The following is a 17,704-nucleotide window of genomic DNA, read 5'->3' on the forward strand; positions in this document are numbered from 1 at the left end:
GTTTTGAAAATATAGCTAGAATAAAAATTATCTCTAGAGTATTGTAGTATTCCCATCCAATAATGTAGCCCCCTTGCTTAGGTTTATCTTGGCATTTAAACTTGGAGGTTGCTCATACTTTGCTTGATGTTATGGTCAATAGAAAATGACCTATTATGATACAACATAAGCCAGTGATGTGCAAATTTTCAGCTCTCAAGTCAGTAGGTGTTTGTAAATATGTGTATGTACATATAAAATACTCTGTGTTTACTGATTGTGAAACCATGTAATACAGGTTGTTGTTGGCTTATGCTGAAACTTCTTGAAAGAAGCCCACTTTGAAAATGTGTTGCTGTTGAAGCTAATAGTATGATTCAGGTACTGTCTTTCAAAGTACTGCACTTAAAGCTTGTTTTAAAGACATGTATTGGTAAAGCCTTCTGTACAGTGTCAAGCTCTGGCAGTGTGTACATTCACTTCCTGCAAAGCATCTAATCTTTTACATCTGAAAGTGTGATTGTATTTGGCATTTATCAAGAACATAATTTTCAGTGGAATTTGTTAGATAGAATTGTTTTCTTAAACTTTTGGTGTTTGTATTTAAATTGGATATGAATGGATGTTTAAAATTAACCAGGAGTCATATTTCTTTTATGAAGTATATGGATGTTTTGAATGGGTGTTTCCCATGTGAAAATTCTGTTAAGTACTTGGATCAAAATTGTTAAAATCATGTTTCTACTTTTGTGTCAGATAGAGGAAAGGGTCGCCAGAGGCAAGCCATTTTGGGAGATCATCCTTCTTCGTTTAGACATGATGGCTATGGTAAGTGTGTCAAGGCAGAAGGAAGGTAGTATAGATCAACCACCAGAACATTTGCGTTTCTGATGAAAAATGCTCTGTTTCTTGTCTGTCTTTCTCCCTTCGCTCCTAACCGCCTGTTGTAGTTTATTTTCAAGTTGTCTAAAACCTTTGTTTTCTTAGGATATTGGTACATGAAGTAATTTGTGAATAAGTTGAGAACTATTGGTTGGGGGAGTGGACACTTTTTGTTTGTTTGGTGATTGGTTTTGAATTGTCAGGAGCTCTGGCTTAGAGGAGCAGAGAGGGCACTACTGCCTAGCAAGTGCGTCTTCATTTGGCGATGGAGAGAAGCATGGTTCCATGTATAGATGCTTAGCCTTACAGTTGGTGTTTGCCTTTGCTTAAATTTGTTTGTATTTAATTCCACTTTTGAAACCTCTTATTAGGTTGGAATTTTGATATTACAAAATTCAGAAGGATAATTTTCTTTGGGAGAAATCTAGGCTTCAGATTATTCTTGGAAACAGAAGTTGAGAGTTGTTACTAAATATTGTGTTAATTGACTATACATTGTTTAACAATATTTTTTTAATTTTCAGGTGTTAGTTGTTGTAGTTGTTAACTTTTTGTAGTCTGTGCTTCAAAGTGGAAAAGTTGATTTTTTTTTTAAGGTGGAAGAAAGTTGATATGTTTTGTGAAGTGTTTAGATTTATCATAAAGTTGGTTGTTCTCTTTACAAATTATTTTCACATTTTATGACCATTCTTGGAGTTTTAGCTACTGGCTATATTTCCTTTTTTTAATTAAATTATTTTTTATATGTATGAGTATTTAGCCTGCATGTATATATATGCTACATGCATAGTGTATATGCCGGGTACATGAAGAGGCCAGAAGAGTGTGTTGGGTCTCCTGGACCTGGAGTTAGACAATTGTAAGCTGCCTGCATGGAGTGCTGGGAATAAACCCAGTTCTTCTGGAAGAATAGCCAGTGTCTTCTTGAAAAGTTTGAAATTGTATTTCTTATGTCTGATAAAATTTCAGTGTCTTTTAGTAGCACAGAAAGTTGAAACATTAAGTGTTGTACAGTCCTTTTTTTAAAAAAGTTTTTCTTATTACATTTTTATTTTGTGTGGTCATGCCAGTGAATAGGTCAGAGGACTTAGTTCTTCCATCATGTGGTACCCAGGAATTGAACTTGGGTCGTTAGGCTTGGTCGTAGGCACCTCTTGCCCATAGAGCCGTCTTACTGGCCTGGTATGATATTTTGGTTTCTATAGCTTAGGAGTATATGCATAATTGTGTTTCTGCAGTAAAGAAACACTGAGTAGAAGCCTGTTGTGCTGTGTATTACAGAAGGATCCCATTATTAATTATGGTGTTAAATGCATTAATGATAGTCACCTGAAGGCTAAAACCTGGTTAAACATTTGCTAGAGTAGCTAGAAAAATTCAAAAGGATAAGTGAAAACCAAGGAATTCTTCTGTAGTATTGAAACTATTTCCTTTGACTAGGTTTTGAGGAATAGTATTCTGTTATCACATATTTTACTGAAAAGAATTAGATAGACAAATAGATACTGTATTAAAACCTTTTACTTAATAAAAGCCTGTTGTGAAATTCTTTGCTTGACTTTATTATTTGTGAGTAAATGTTTAAATATGGCTTATGTGAAGAGAAGTGTGCAGTTTGGAGTGATAGGCGCTAAAGAGGGTTGTGGAGATGGCGAGCGTGCCTTCAGGAGACCGTTGTCTTGGGTTGTGTGCGTTCATCCATTCTTAGATGCATCATTAAGGTATCGAACTTGGAGATGAATTTGTTCTGCTTCCTAAGAGAAGAAAGCTCATGGGCTTAGGAGGACAGAGACTAAATAAAAAAGAGAAATAAGATGAAGTGCAAAGAGGACAAGTATGTCCTGAGGATCCTGAGATTTTACAGATGTGCAGATCACAGCTGAACACCTTCAGAGCAGCAGTTAAGCAGAACCGCTTTATTTGTATTTTGTGATTACATCATAGATATTTCTAGGTATTGATCTAAAATGAGTTAGGTGCATATTTTAAACTCGATTAAATTTATTCATTGCTCTATCAGAATAAATTTTATACCGTCACAGTGTTTTATTCTTATTTTTTGTGTAAAGACATGGTCTCACTATTGTAGATCTCCAACTGGCCTGGAACTTGCAGTATAAACCAGGCTGGCTTTGAGCTACACTTCCAACAGTGAGCTTCAAGCACTTGCATGCTGATGCTAGCATTTTTGGATATAGCTCCTGGATCAGTATTTTGAAAGATAGGAAATGATTTCAGAATGTTCGTAATGCCATTTATAGCACTTTTCCATATAAGTTGATTATATGAAACATTAGTATTTTTAAAGCATCAAGACTTGCACCTACTCTTTAGGGCTGATAGCTATACACAACAGTCTAAGTAGTGTAGATAATTTAATTCTGGTGACTAATGGTCATAGTTAAAATCTTACTTATTCTCTTGTACTGGTTGTGCTTGTTACTTAACCTGTATTTCATCAACATTTATGAGCTTTGTCCAATTCAAACTCAGTGGAAGTTTATCTGCTTCTCTGCTGCCGGTCTTTTCACTGTCCACAGGCAGGGAAAGGAATAGTGATTTTAGTGAAGTATCATTGTGGCATAAGCAAATGCTCATGACAGGGAGACAATATAATCTGAATAATGTCTATGCAAATATCGATCAAAGTCCTACCAAAAAAGAGACAAAGAAGAAAAGAGCTAATGATAAGTTTTCCTTTTAAAATGAGGAAACAGCTTGAGATTTGGTGTTTATTGCACCTCTGTGTACATTCTAGACTATGCTTCTGTAACCACTAGCTTAGGAGAACCCTAGATGTTTAGGGTTTATTTTTATTTATTCATCTATATACAAGAGGATTCTTTTGTCTTTTTTTTTTAAAATGTGTGTGCTTGCATGGGTTTATGTGTATCACATGTGCGAAGAGGCCAGAATGTATGAGATCCCCTGGAACTGAAGCTATAGCCACTAGTGCAGTGCTTGACTGGGAACCGACTAAACCCAGGCCGGCACTCAGGGAGAGCAGTGAGCTCTCCTGACCACTGTTGGCCTCTCTTCAGTCCCTGGGTTTGTGCACTGTAGGTTTCCAGCCTAGCTGCTGCTTCTGGATTTTTTTTTTTCTTTTGCGTTTTTTTTCGGGGCTGGGGACTGAACCCAGGGCCTTGCGCTTGCTAGGCAAGCGCTCTACCCCTGAGCTAAATCCCCAACCCCTGGATTTTTCTTAATTAAACTGTTATTCTCTGCCCACTTATAGTACCTCAGTTTCTATACAATTGTTCCATTCTGTTACACACTTAAGAAAAAGCTTGAGGGGGTTGGGGAGATGGCTCAGCGGTTAAGAGCACCCAACTGCTCTTCCAGAGGTCCTGAGTTCAATTCCCAGCAACCACATGGTGGCTCACAACCATCTGTAAACAGATCCGATTCCCTCTTCTGGTGTATCTGAAGACAGCACAGTGTACTTATATATAATAAATGAATAAATAAATCTTTAAAAAAAAAAAAAAGAAAGAAAAAGCTTGAAAATGAAATTGTAGACGCAAAACCCATAAATTGCAACTCTTAAATTTAGCAAATTGATTTTGAAATGAAGATTACTCAGGTTAAGAGATGTAGTGTGGGGCGGGATATTCCATTAGAATTTTAGATATTTTCTGCTGGGTTCTTGGTTGTTGTTGTTATTGTTTTTGGTTTTTTTTTTTTAATGTGTTTTACCTGTATGTATGCCTGTAAGGTGTCGGGTTCCCTGGATTTGGAATTACAGACAATTTTGAGCTGCCATGTGGGTCCTCTGGAAGAGCAGTTTGTACTCCCAACCACTGAGCCATTTCTCCAGCTCCCCTTTTAAAAAAAGAAAAAAAGATTTCAGACCTGGGAGATGGGTCAGTGGGTAAGGAAGGCACTTGCTGCCAAGACTAAAAACCTGAATTTGATTCTTGGAACCCACATGGTAGAATGAGAGAACAGATTCCTGCAAGTTGTCCTTTTTTCTATCTTTATCATACGACAAACATCATAGACAGACACACACATACACACACTAAATGAAGTATTAGTGGAGAATGATAGAAGACCTGTGTATAGATGAAGAACTAAGTAATGAATTCTAGTCTTTATTTTAATGAAAATACAATGTATTTAAGGAGACAACTTTTTGCAGAGCAGAAAAATTTTTTTTTTTTTCCTTTTTTGTGGGGGCTTGTTTGAAACAGGGTCTCACTTATTAACTTTGGCTGGCTTCAAACTCAGAGATCTACTTGACTGAGCCTCCTCAGTGCTGGGAGTAAAAGTGTACACCATCACACTGGCTTGAAAATGTTTTTTCTTATATTTTATAAGGTGTATAAAGGTAGTCTTATATTTGATTGTATCTTATTCTAAAAGGTAGGCAGTTTTTTCTGTAATTTATATACAGTGGATTTAATAGTCTCTACATGGTGGGTTTTCTATCGTGTTGGTGGGTCTCATAACCTAGGCTATCCTTCATGTAACTGAGGATAACCTTCAGTTGTGGATCCTCTTGCCTTCCTAAGTACTGGATCATAGGTGTATGTCGCCATGTCTGGCTGAATTAAAACATCATATGTACATATATATACACATACTTATATACACTGGCTCTCTCTATCCTATAGCCTAGTCTTAAACCTTTTGAAAAGATAAATTCAGACCACTGTATATAGGTATAGCTAAGTCTGTTGGGTGTGGTACATGCAAGTGCTGATTTGATTTGTTTCCTGTATATATTTAAGTATTTGTATACTTGAGGATATTTTGTTTGTTTTTGATGTCCATGAAACTAATTTTGAGGATTTAATTTGGGTTGGAATCCTTGCTTAGCATACACAAGGTCCTGGATTTTTATTTAGTAAAGTGTATCTACTAATTTTTATAAATGGAAATGTGTGTTTTACTTATTTATTTTTTGGTCCTCTTTACAGGATCGCACGGTCCGCTATTGCCTTTACCAAGTCGTTACAGAATGGGCTCTAGAGATACACCTGAACTTGTTGCTTATCCATTACCTCAAGCCTCTTCCTCTTACATGCATGGAGGAAGCCCATCTGGTTCCGTCGTAATGGTTAGTGGGTTACATCAGCTCAAAATGAATTGTTCAAGAGTCTTCAACCTATTCTGCTTGTATGGAAATATTGAAAAGGTACATTTTATTTTCTCAGTTTATTTGGGTGGAATATCTAGTGGTAATCCAGAAAATGCTACACATACTTTAATCAGGAACATCTAAATTTTTTCACTAATAACTCATATAAGCCTAACATGCATAGACTACAGCAATGGTTAGTGATCAATAACACTTGGATATTGCTAGTCATCTGGTTAGTGATAAAAATGTGTTTTAAATTACCAGTGTAAAGCGTACAGTCCAGAGCAGCAATTTAATCCCTACTTGTGCACTAAAGGTGGGAAGCATGGCTAGACTAGTGTTAGGTGAGCAGTAGTTTGACTCCTGGTTTTTCTACTTTCTGTTATGAACGTGATACATCTAATAAAAATCATACTCTAGATTTAAATTTACTGTACTAGCGATGTGTGTAATATTCTTAATGTAATCCTAAGAAGCAGTGACAGCCCAGACTCTTAAGTTATTCTCACATAAGCAAAAAACGGATACTGATTCTTTACAGTATGCTGCGTCAGCCAAGCTATGGCACTGGGCAGACTGGGTATTTAAAATAAGTTCATTTTCAACTTAGCATGTTTTTACTTTAATAGGCAAAGAAAGCCTTTGATCACTTCATCAGGTTTTACCATTTAACATGTTAAACTATAGAATTTGGAAGATATTTTGGAGATATCTTGGAGCTAGATATTTGTAAATGTGTCTCAGAGCTTGATTTGAGGGTAGGAGTAGTGTTATACACTTGCTTTCTAAATGGTATGATATGAGTTTTATTTTATATTTTTGTTATATGTATATGAGTGTTTTGCTTGCATGTATGCCTGTGTATCACATGTGTGGCTAGTATCCATGGAAATCAGAAGAGCATTGGAACCCTGAAACTGGAGTTAGGAATGGTATGGATCACATGCCGTATGTGTTAGTACTTAATCCAGGTTCTTTGTAAGAACAAGGATTGACTGTTGAGCCAGCCTCAGTAATCTTATGAGGAACACTGTGTTTTTATTTGAGCTCAGTTAATATCTGAAGCTGACCCACTTTGACAGAATGTTTCAGTATTGTATGTTACTTTCCTCTATTGTAAGTGATTTTAATGTTCTTTCCCTAGTGGTAAGAAAGTATAAATCTGTGAGTCACTGGTATGGGAGTGGGAGCATGGCTTAAAAACTTGGTGTTCCTAGTTCTTAGTTCATTAATTCTAAAGCCTTAATAAGCAGCTCTTGAGAGTCCTAGACAAGAGTTATCTCCATCATTTCATTAGACTAAAAAGAGGAAGAAAAAAAGACGTAGGTGTAAGGGTGAGCAGACAACTAAGTTCCGGGAGTTTAACAACTGTCTTTGGTGTGAAGAATTGTCTCATGATTTAGTTTTTGGCATGTTGTCTGGCTAATTCTACTGTTTCATTTCATATTGCCTCAGTATTTTAATACATGTGTGTCTATGCACCACTTGCATGCCTGGTACCCAAGGAGGCCAGAAGAGGCTTCTGGGACTGGAGCTAGAGAAAGTTGTGTGCTACCATGTGGGTGCTGGGGATTAACCTTGGTCCTCTGGGAGGGCGGCAGTGAATGAGTGCTCTTAACTGCTGAGCCACCTCTTCAGCCCCCAAGTTTCTAATAGAGTTTAGTGATGGATTGCGATATAAATTCAAACCATCATAATCCTTTATTCATATTTAAACTTTTGCAGTGACTTAATTTTTTAAAAATGTGTGTGAATGTTTTGCCTACATGTGTGTATGTTGTAGCGTTCAGAAGAGCTGAATGAACTCCCTAGAACTGCAGTTCTGGATGGTTTGTGAGCTACTATATAGGTGCTAGGAAGAACCACATTAGCTTACGCTTAAATAGATATATATATAATTATGACAAGTTAGATTTTTAGGGTATTACTGGATTGAATCAAGGGATAAAGTGTTGTCTACAGCAAAACCACTGATTTCCAGTAAAGCTGAAAGTTTCTGGTACACCGGTTTGTTCAGTACAGGTATGGTGTAGAGTGCTAGAGTGTCTTTTAAAAACTGGAAGCACTGGACATAGAGAAATGGTGACGCAGGTGCAAGCGTTCATTTTTACTGCTTGCTTTAATTGCCCAGCATTGCACTTCCCACTACCATGCTGTCTCTAGGTATTTTATTGCCTTGACATTTCTGAATTGTTTACTTCAATATAAAGGTGAAAATGGTTATGTTTACTATTACCTAGCACCGTGCTTATCAAAATAGACACTCAAATATTTGTTGAATGAATATAGACGAAATAGGCTAAGTTACCTAGGGCTTCATCGTCGTCTTCATCTTATTGCAGCAGTCTGGAGTAGAGGGATTGCTATCTCATGATTTACGGATTAAGGCTAAGACTCTAAGAAATGATCTTTGGGGGCATTTTTGTGTTTGCAGGTAAAGTTTATGAAGACCATTCCTGGCACAGCACTCGTAGAAATGGGTGACGAGTATGCTGTGGAAAGAGCTGTCACACACCTTAACAATGTCAAACTGTTTGGGAAAAGACTTAATGTTTGGTAATTACTTGTCTTAAGTTATAAATGTTAAAGAATATTTTGAAATTCTTGTTGACTTTAGAGTATTTTGTGGTAAACTGAGTATATATGTATTAATATCATTATTGGCAACAAGTTTTAAGGTTATATAACTTCTAACTTTAAATGTTTTTTTTTTTTTCTTTTTTTTCTTTTTTTCGGAGCTGGGGACCGAACCCAGGGCCTTGCGCTTTCTAGGCAAGCGCTCTACCACTGAGCTAAATCCTCAACCCCTTAAATGTATTTTTTTATTTAAAAATTAAATGTTTGGGGCTGGAGAGATGACTCAGTGGTTAAGAGCACTGACTGCTCTTCCAGAGGTCCTGAGTTCAAATCCCAGCAACCACATGGCGGCTCACGACCATCTGTGATGAGACCTGATGCCCCTCTTCTGGTGTGTCTGAAGACAGCGACAGTGTACTTAAATATAATAAATAAATAAACCTTTAAAAAAAATTAAATGTTTGTATACATGAGTGCAAGTGCCCAAAAAGTCCAGAAGAGGGCATCATTTCCTGTGAGGGCATCATTTCCTATAGCTGGAAACATAGGTGGATGTGAGCCAGTCAGCCTTGTGCTGGGAACTGAACTCAGGTCCTCTGCAATAGCTTAAAATTAACTACTGAGCCACCTTTCAAGTTAAGATCTCTTAGTGTGTACTTTCATTATCATCAAATAATGTTAAGACAGATAAGTTCTTAATGCGAGGATATATTTGATATATTTTCTTTCCAATTGATAACTAAAATATAGAAATGGTTGGTTATAACCCAAAATGCATATTGTTTATGTATTCTGTACCTATTATTTCTTTCATCCATAATTGAAGAATGTCTGTGAGGGAAAAACTGTATCTGTACAGAACATAAACATAGTATTTCTTAAATAATATATACATCTATATATACATTTAGTATACTGTGTATATTAAACGTTTATAGGGGTGATTTGCATTATAAAGAAGGCAATAAAATTAGGTATCGCAGCATACACCTGTAATCCCAGCACTTGGGAGATGGAGACGGAAGGGTCAGAGAGCTAAAGTCACCCTCAGTCAAATAGTGAGTTCCAGGCCCAGTTCTCTCAGAAACAAAAACAAAAACCCCCAAAACTAAAAGAGTAAACAGTACAGAAGGACGTGCATAGGTTAAGCATGCATGCTGTAGCACCTGAGCGTCTTGTTGTTGTTTGTTTTCCATGACAGGGGGGTTGGGGTTCCTGGACCAATCCCCTTGGATAAATGGGTACCTGCACTAAATTTACATAACACCTTCTTTTGTTGATTCATAGAAATATTTGTGACTACCTGCTGCTTTTTGTCTAACAAGACATACTGTGTGTTTCTTTTCTAATCTTCAGTGTGTCTAAACAACATTCAGTTGTTCCCAGTCAAATATTTGAGCTAGAGGATGGCACAAGCAGCTACAAAGATTTTGCAATGAGCAAAAATAATCGCTTTACAAGTGCTGGCCAAGCTTCTAAGAATATAATCCAGCCACCCTCATGTGTGCTGCATTATTACAATGTTCCACTGTGCGTCACAGAGGAGACCTTCACAAAGGTAGGCACTGAAGAAAAGTGTATAGAAGGCTGCTCTCTGTGTTTTAAGTTTATGTAATATTTCATAGTTCAGCCTCATTTTAAAATTTTTCAAAAACCCTGCTTTTTGTTGTTTGTTTGGTTTGGGTTTGTGTGTATGAGGCTAAAGGTTGGTAGTGTTGGATGTTTTCCTCTATTGATCTCCACCTTGTGTATATTAATTAAATTTGCTTTTAAAGTGTGAACATTTTGCCAGTGGCGGTGGTGCATGCCTTTAATATCAGCGCTTGGAAGGCAGAGGCGGGCAGATCTCTGCGTTTGAGCGTAGTCTTGTTTACAAAGCAAATTACAGGACAGCCAGGGCTATACAGAAAAACCTTATCTCAAACAAACAAACAAACAAACCCCATTAAATAAACAAGGTGAACATTTCATGTATTTGTGTGCCATCCTTGGGCAAGGGCCGTGCTAATTCTTTGTGTCCAATTTTAACGTATGCATTGCTAAAGTGAGCATTACACACTGAACCTAGAACTTGCCAGTTGTCTAGACTGGTTAACCAGAAGTTTCTAGGATCTTCTTGTCTGTTTCCCAGCAGCCTACATGTTTATTGCTCTTCTATTGCCTTATAGCTCAATCATTTGGGAACTTGGAATTAAGTTGATATTTCTTTACCTCACAAAGTTACTTTAATACACGTACCTAAAGGTAGTGTATTAAAGGTAGGTGGAAGAAGCTAATTTAGCTGAGTGTGGTGGATGGTGCTAGTGCTAGCCCTTAGGAGGCTGAGAGGCAGGAGGTTTGGCTTGCATTTAAGGCTGTTTTGGGTTACATAGCAGGAGCCTGACTCAAACAAAAACAAAGCCAGAAGCAAGGGGAAGCTTATTTTAAATCTCACCAATAAATGAAATTGTGTGCTCCCTCACACCGTAACTGTAGTCACACTTCAGGAACAATGGACTTTCTGGCGTTTCTTTAGTATTCAAATGGCGCTTCATAAAGTCTGAAGAAATGTATTATAACTTTAAAAATCTGTTTTATTATATATGAAATTATTTACATAGTTTCAAATTTCACTGTTTTTTTTCTCATAGAAGTTGATGTTAACCTGAACATACATGAATTCATGTAATACTAAAGACTTAAATGCTACTATAAAGCTAGCTTTTTTAAAAAGTTTGATTTAACTATGCTTCTGATACAGTTTTACCTTTCCTTGGCAGTTGTGTAATGACCATGAAGTTCTTCCATTCATCAAATATAAAGTGTTTGATGCAAAAGGTAAGGGAGCATCTCTTGGGAAATTTTCAAGTTTTTTGGGAAGATTGCTGACATGTTAATCACTGGGTTTGTGTCTGTTTTGTTTTAGCTTCTGCGAAAACTCTGTCTGGGCTCTTAGAGTGGAAATGCAAAACTGATGCTGTGGAAGCTCTGACTGCACTCAATCACTACCAGATCCGAGTCCCAAGTAAGGGAGCCAGTAGGCATTGCCTTGAGGAATACCTGCGGCCATGCCTGTGTGAAGCAGAGTACTACTGCTCTCAGTACTACTCCTGAGAGGAGAGTGAGGAGTGCTCAGGGAGGTGATGTGCTTCTTCAGAGAAGCAGCTCTGTGCTGACTTGACACAGGACAGGATTCGTAGCAGATTTTGGTGGGGTTGAAGCTGTTTATCTCCAAAGGGGTGTTCAGAGAACTAAATGAAACCATAGGGAGGTTAGTCAGGATTACAGTGAAAGGTCCCGGATGTGAGGAAGGTAAGGTGTTTTCACTGGAAACAGTTACTAGTCTTGTTTGAGATTGCCAGGAAGTGGTTGGGGAAAGAAATAGGACTCTACCCAAAGTTACATAAATTTTGGCCTTAAGCCTGACTCGTTGCTGTCATAACATGGTTATGTGAGGGAATTCTCTCTTCAATAACCTTCTCAGCGATACTGATTGTACTGGAAATCTTGTTTCTCAGCTGGTGTAGGCTTCAACCAAACTCTGGTCTGAGGGGTGCAGATAGGTTTTTAACTGTTCGCCTTGATTAGTCTGGAACTCAGGGTGTAGGCCAACCAGTCTGGCTTGGAGCTTGTCTGCACCCAGCTGTGAGGAGCTTGTGTAACTACTGCCTGGCTAAGACCTGGCATTTTTAAAGTGTACAGGTCAGTTTCTTTAGGACAGGACATTAAGGATTTTTTGTTTTGTTTTGTTTTGTTTTGTTCTTTTTTTCCCGGAGCTGGGGACCGAACCCAGGGCCTTGCGCTTCCTAGGCAAGTGCTCTACCACTGAGCTAAATCCCCAACCCTAGGACAGGACATTAATGTGTGTTTTTTGACCAAATGTTGCTGGATTGTCCTTTAAACCTTCTTAAAGGTTGTGTTTACAGAGCCACCTGTGGTGGTTACAGTGCGCTGCCCAGTGTTACAGCATTGACTCCTGCATCTTTAGTGCGATAGCTGAGAAAACACTATCACACCGCCCTACTGTGCTATAAACAGATGAAACTCTGTGGCGTAATTTACTTTGATCCTGGAGCTAAATGATGTTTAAATTCTGTCTTATGAAAGTAACTAACTATATGTAGTATGTTTGTAGTTTTTTTTTTTTTAAGATTTATTCATTTATTATATATAAGTACACCGTAGCTGTCTTCAGACACCAGAAGAGGGCATCGGTTCTTTTTTTTTTTTTTTTTTTTTTTTTTTTTTCGGGCGAGGACCAAACCCAGGACCTTGCACTTGCTAGGCAAGCGCACTACCGCTGAGCTAAATCCCCAACCCCCGGATTTCTTTACAGATGGTTGTGAGCCACCATGTGGTTGCTGGGATTTGAACTCAGGACCTCTGGAAGAGCAGTCAGGGCTCATCTCTCCAGCCCCATTTTGTAGTTTTAATATGTTCAGGAGATGGCGACCAGAGAATCAAGAGTTTGAGGCCAGCCTAGGCTGTATGAGACCCTATTTCAAAATAATAATAATAGTAATATAATATAATAACAATAATAATAATAGCAGCAGCAGCTATGAGTGAGTGTGGTGACAGAAAACGGAAACCAACACCACAGGATTGGGCGTACTTGCCTCTAGTTCTAGATACTCAAGAAACTGGGCAGGAATGTTAGGAGCTGACGAGTTCTAAGACCAGCCTGGGCAACATAAACGCCAGACTTTATTGAATAAAAAGGGAGGGACAAAGGTTTTTAAAAATTACTTGAATGTTTTATATGTGGAAACATGCTTTAAATATAGCACCCAAATGTTTGTGGAGAGCCAGCAGAAAAATAATACTGCCCAGTATTGAAAATTACAGAAGCTTAGTAGTATTTTGTATATGTTGAAATTTACCTTAAAATTTAAGAGAAATACCTCCTTGAAATATAGAGAAGTAAATGTCAAATGGTTTAATTTATAGAAAGTTTTCAACTTTTAAGTTACTACCAAGATACTGTACCATTGGCAGTATACGCTATTAAAGTGATGTGACAGCTGTTTTATCCTGATGTTATTGATCTTTAATGATGAACTAGTTCACTTGAAAAATCGAGTATGGTCTTAGTGCTTAGAACAGTAGGAATGTAGTAGCAGACAGATCATTTTACAGAGCTTACTGTCTGTTAAGTAGGGACAGTTAAAATTTACCTTACATACAGAATTTCCTTGCTGGGACTTGAGAGGTGGCTTAGAGAGTAAGAGCACCCACATAGGAGCTCACTGAACCCCCAGTGCAGGGGACCTGGCACCCTCTTCTGGCCTCTGAGGGGCACCAGGCATGCACAGTGATGGTATAACTACAGACAAAACTGTCATACACATAAATGTTTAAAAGTTTTTCTTCTTTGTATTCTTATTACCAATAGTAAAATGGTAGAATAATTTACTAATTCAAAGTGGTATTGAAATTTTGATGGATTATTAACTTTGATTTTTTTCAATTTTCACAGATGGTTCCAACCCCTATACACTGAAGCTTTGCTTTTCTACGTCATCCCATTTATAAGAAGAGAAGAGCATGTTAGAGTTTATGTTCATCTTTATTACAGTTTTAAAGCTATACTTCATCCATGATAATCTAAAATGGTTGATCTAATGTTGCCTTGCCTACTATAAGATCCTGTTCTGTAATAAACATATTTTGCCTCAAGTAAATTTGTTGTTAACGTAAATATTGTTTTCACCTTAAGATAGAGTACCATAATGTAGACCGTCTGCAGCTTCATTGTGGTTATACAAATGTATGATTTCTAACATTATTACGAATCTTGTTCCATGGTAAAATATATTTGCATTCTTAATGGTAATTATCTGCAAATGTTTTTCCATTGTGTATGAGATGAATGCAGGTGAAAGTTTTGCCTTTTACTACCGAATTCCTACAATAGATGATTGAGTCTGTCACAGTTACTCATATTAAATATAATTTGTATTTATTGTTTTAATCAAATTTGAGAATGACATTGCATATGCTGATTTTCAAGAACTACAGGTTTAGCTGATGTTGATTTCTAAAAGGATTAATAGACATGAACATCCTTGTATGCACTCAAACTCAAATTGGTGTGTTTCTTTTAAAGAGTCATCATCCATTTGTATCGACATGCCTCTGTTCCTAGTTGCAGTTTGGAGGTTTTATAAAGTTATAATAATAAGTTAATGTGTTCATCTTCATTATTTTGCATGTGACCTAATCTTAAAAGTACATATAGTATTTGACATTGATATTTTAATACTATAGAAGTTAAAATTAACAGTTCTTCTATATAATAACCTGGGTTCCATAAATGAGTTTCAGAGAACTTGTGGGCCCTTCCAAAATTGTGTGTAGAGTTTGGAATATTTGCATTTTTATTTCTTAATCTTTGATCCATCATAATATATGTATTTTTCTATATGGTGTAAGATTTAAGAATTAATTTTATTTTTGATCAAAACAGCTATTTGTCTCAACACCATTTATTAAACATTCTCCCTCTGGATTGGCTTCTTTCTCTTTTTAAGCAATCACACTAAGGCTGTTATGTCGCTCACACCTTTTTAATAAGACCAGAGAATGGGTGTAGTCACTTCATTTTCCACTTACAAGAAGAGAGAATATGTTTTATCTGTGTAGACTCTGGGTAGTCCATAGTTAGCAGAAGCAGTTTTATGAGTTTTAGATTATTAAATAGGTTTTCCAATTTTCAAGTTCTATTTAGGTCTTTTAAAAAAAAGGCGTTGTTGTTGTTGCTGCTGTTGTTGTTGTTGTTGTTGTTGCTGCTGTTGTTGTTGACAAGGTCTCTATGTAGGTCTGGCTATTCTGAAATTTGTCCTGGAACTTGCTGTATAGACCAGGCTGGCATCTCACAGCCATCCACCTGATTGAGCACACTGCCATAAAAAATGTTTTAATCTTTGCTACACACTCCAATTTTAAAAGGTAATTTGTAGACCTATGTATAATGGTCTTTTTATCCTTCCTTTGAAAACCTGAGTGTTTTCAGTGTTGGTTTTGTGTGCGTGTGTGTGTGTGTGTGTGTATGTGCATGTGCGTGTGCAAGCACACGTGCACGTGTGTAAAGGAAAACACAACGTTTAATTTAGATATGCATCAAGTAGTATCGACTGATCACTTGTCTTTAATGATTCCTTGGGGATATCTGTAACAAGTGCTCAGCTGTATAAAGCCATGAGCTGCTCTTGTCACTAATGTCACTTGAGCATCCTTGCCCTGCATATGAACAGAGTTTGTGAATGTTGCCTTTCTTACCTTTCCCACCTCAACCTCCTTAAATAGGAACAGAAGAGAAGAGCACTTTAGATTTGGTGAAATACAAGGTAGGTAGAAGGGTGGATAGATGGACAGATACTGATCTATTTTTAAATAATTTTAAATATTCAAATTATGTTTTTATATTCAATCTCGTTACGTATTTATAATCTGCCAAATTGGGACACTGCTGCCTTTTGAAGTCCTTTAGCTCCTACTTTATAAAACTATTGTGTCCATATGGATCCTGCTCCAAATACTAGACTCAGGATGAATAAAACTTGTTTATTTAAGTGTGTCTGAGGAAAGTAGAACTGGCTTGAAAATTCTGTGCCTTTGTGCGTGAATGAATGCTATATAACCTGAAAAGTGAGGGAGAAACATGGTTTTGTAAGACCTCAAGGCCAGCTCAGTTACTAGGTCTGATTTCCCATTGATAAGATGTAGCATTTAGTTTAGCTGGCATGGTTCAAAAATTCAGTCCTGTTTTGCTTTTATAAAAAATGTTAACGATATTTGAAGTATGTGTGTCAGACACAACTTGTGAGAGTCCATTTTCTCTTCATCCTGTGGGTCCTAAGGAAGTGCACATGGTTAGGCTTGGCAGGGACCTGCTACAGTGTCTTCCTGGCTCCTATTTAAGAGACAGGTTTTTCTGCTTCCCAGGTATGTGCTCAACGATTTGTGGCTCAGCAGTTAATACATATGGAAAGGTCTATTGAAATTATGTGGGTAAATTGGTAAGGATTTAATATGTTTTAGTTCCTGAATTAATCAGATTAGTTTTTAAAATCTGGTCAGTGTAATTGTTGTCAGCACTAATTTACTTTAGTAACAGCTTGCTAGTACCCTACCTATAGCAAGAAATGCTCCTGTGATGATCATTAAGGCTAGTGTCATTCAGAGGGGCAGCTTGGACTGGGAAAGTTTCATCCCACTGTAAAGGGAGTTAGCTGAGGAGACGGCTGTGGAGCAGCAGCGGCTGTCCTGAGGGAGTCCTCAGGGGTACCGGTCACTTCCACCTATTCGGTTTATGGATAGGACGTGGACTGCAACACAGGGAAGGAGAGCGATACTGTCGGTGCACATTGCCTTTGGATGTCTCAGAAGCCGAGCATGGTCAAGTTGGAAGCTAACTTGCCTTTCTGAGCTTGAAGAAATATCAGAGGTAGCCACAGCCGGTGGCACAGACCTGTATTCTAGCTCAGGACCCAAGCTCAAAGCTTATCTGAACTAGAGCCAGGTCAAGGCCGGCCTGATAACTTAGTAACACCCTGTCTCAGGATTCTAAACAATATAAGGGTACTTGGAGCAGGGCTGCGGGTGTTTGGCAGAACATAGGCTTAATGTGGATGAGACCTTAGATTCAGTTCCTAGCACCCCCGCTTAATAGCTAGATCTACCAGGGCAGGAGTGGGGGCAGGAATCACAGTAATTTACATCTTTAACAATCTCTATTTTCCCATCCCCCAAGTCATGTGCTTTGAGAAAAATCTTAACCTGAAGATTGGTAGTAAAAAATAAAATCTCAGACATTGGTAATATAATGGCAAGTGGGACTGGCCCAGGGTAAGAGGGAGCATTAAAACATTAAACACAATACAAAAAGAACATTGACTCTACTAAGAGATGTGCTGAAAAATCTTGAAGTATAATCTAACTATGGAATAGAATGATATGGTAATATAAGGTTCTTAGAAGAACCTTTGTGTTGGCAGAGATGACAGGATATACCACAGGAGAAAGGTGTTTTTCCTTTTTGGGGTGTGTGTATGTGTGGGGGTGTGTAACCCTGGCTGTCCCGGAATCACTAGACCAGACAGGCTGTCCTTGAACTCACAGAGCTGGGACTAAAGGTGTGCGCCACCACTGCTGGCCATATCATTTTAATAAAACATCAAGTAACTGGAGGTTGAACAA

General features: G+C 37.7%; 1 protein-coding gene and 1 pseudogene across 1 annotated transcript in view; one reads left to right on the top strand and one right to left on the bottom strand.

Moving 5' to 3' along the window:
• Hnrnpll (heterogeneous nuclear ribonucleoprotein L like) overlaps window positions 1-15,014 on the top strand; it is a 30,815-nt gene extending 15,801 nt beyond the window's left edge. The window contains exons 7-13 of the mRNA XM_032908841.1: window positions 736-807; window positions 5,784-6,001; window positions 8,382-8,503; window positions 9,881-10,082; window positions 11,284-11,341; window positions 11,430-11,528; window positions 13,983-15,014. Coding sequence (XP_032764732.1) covers window positions 736-807; window positions 5,784-6,001; window positions 8,382-8,503; window positions 9,881-10,082; window positions 11,284-11,341; window positions 11,430-11,528; window positions 13,983-14,038 — 827 coding nt within the window. The 3' untranslated portion in view covers window positions 14,039-15,014. The remainder of the gene's footprint in view (window positions 1-735; window positions 808-5,783; window positions 6,002-8,381; window positions 8,504-9,880; window positions 10,083-11,283; window positions 11,342-11,429; window positions 11,529-13,982) is intronic.
• On the bottom strand, window positions 10,476-10,572 carry LOC116906335 (annotated as a pseudogene).
• Window positions 15,015-17,704: the final 2,690 nt, after the last annotated feature.

Source organism: Rattus rattus, chromosome 7 (genome assembly GCF_011064425.1).
Source record: "Rattus rattus isolate New Zealand chromosome 7, Rrattus_CSIRO_v1, whole genome shotgun sequence".
Classification (NCBI taxonomy): domain Eukaryota; kingdom Metazoa; phylum Chordata; class Mammalia; order Rodentia; family Muridae; genus Rattus; species Rattus rattus.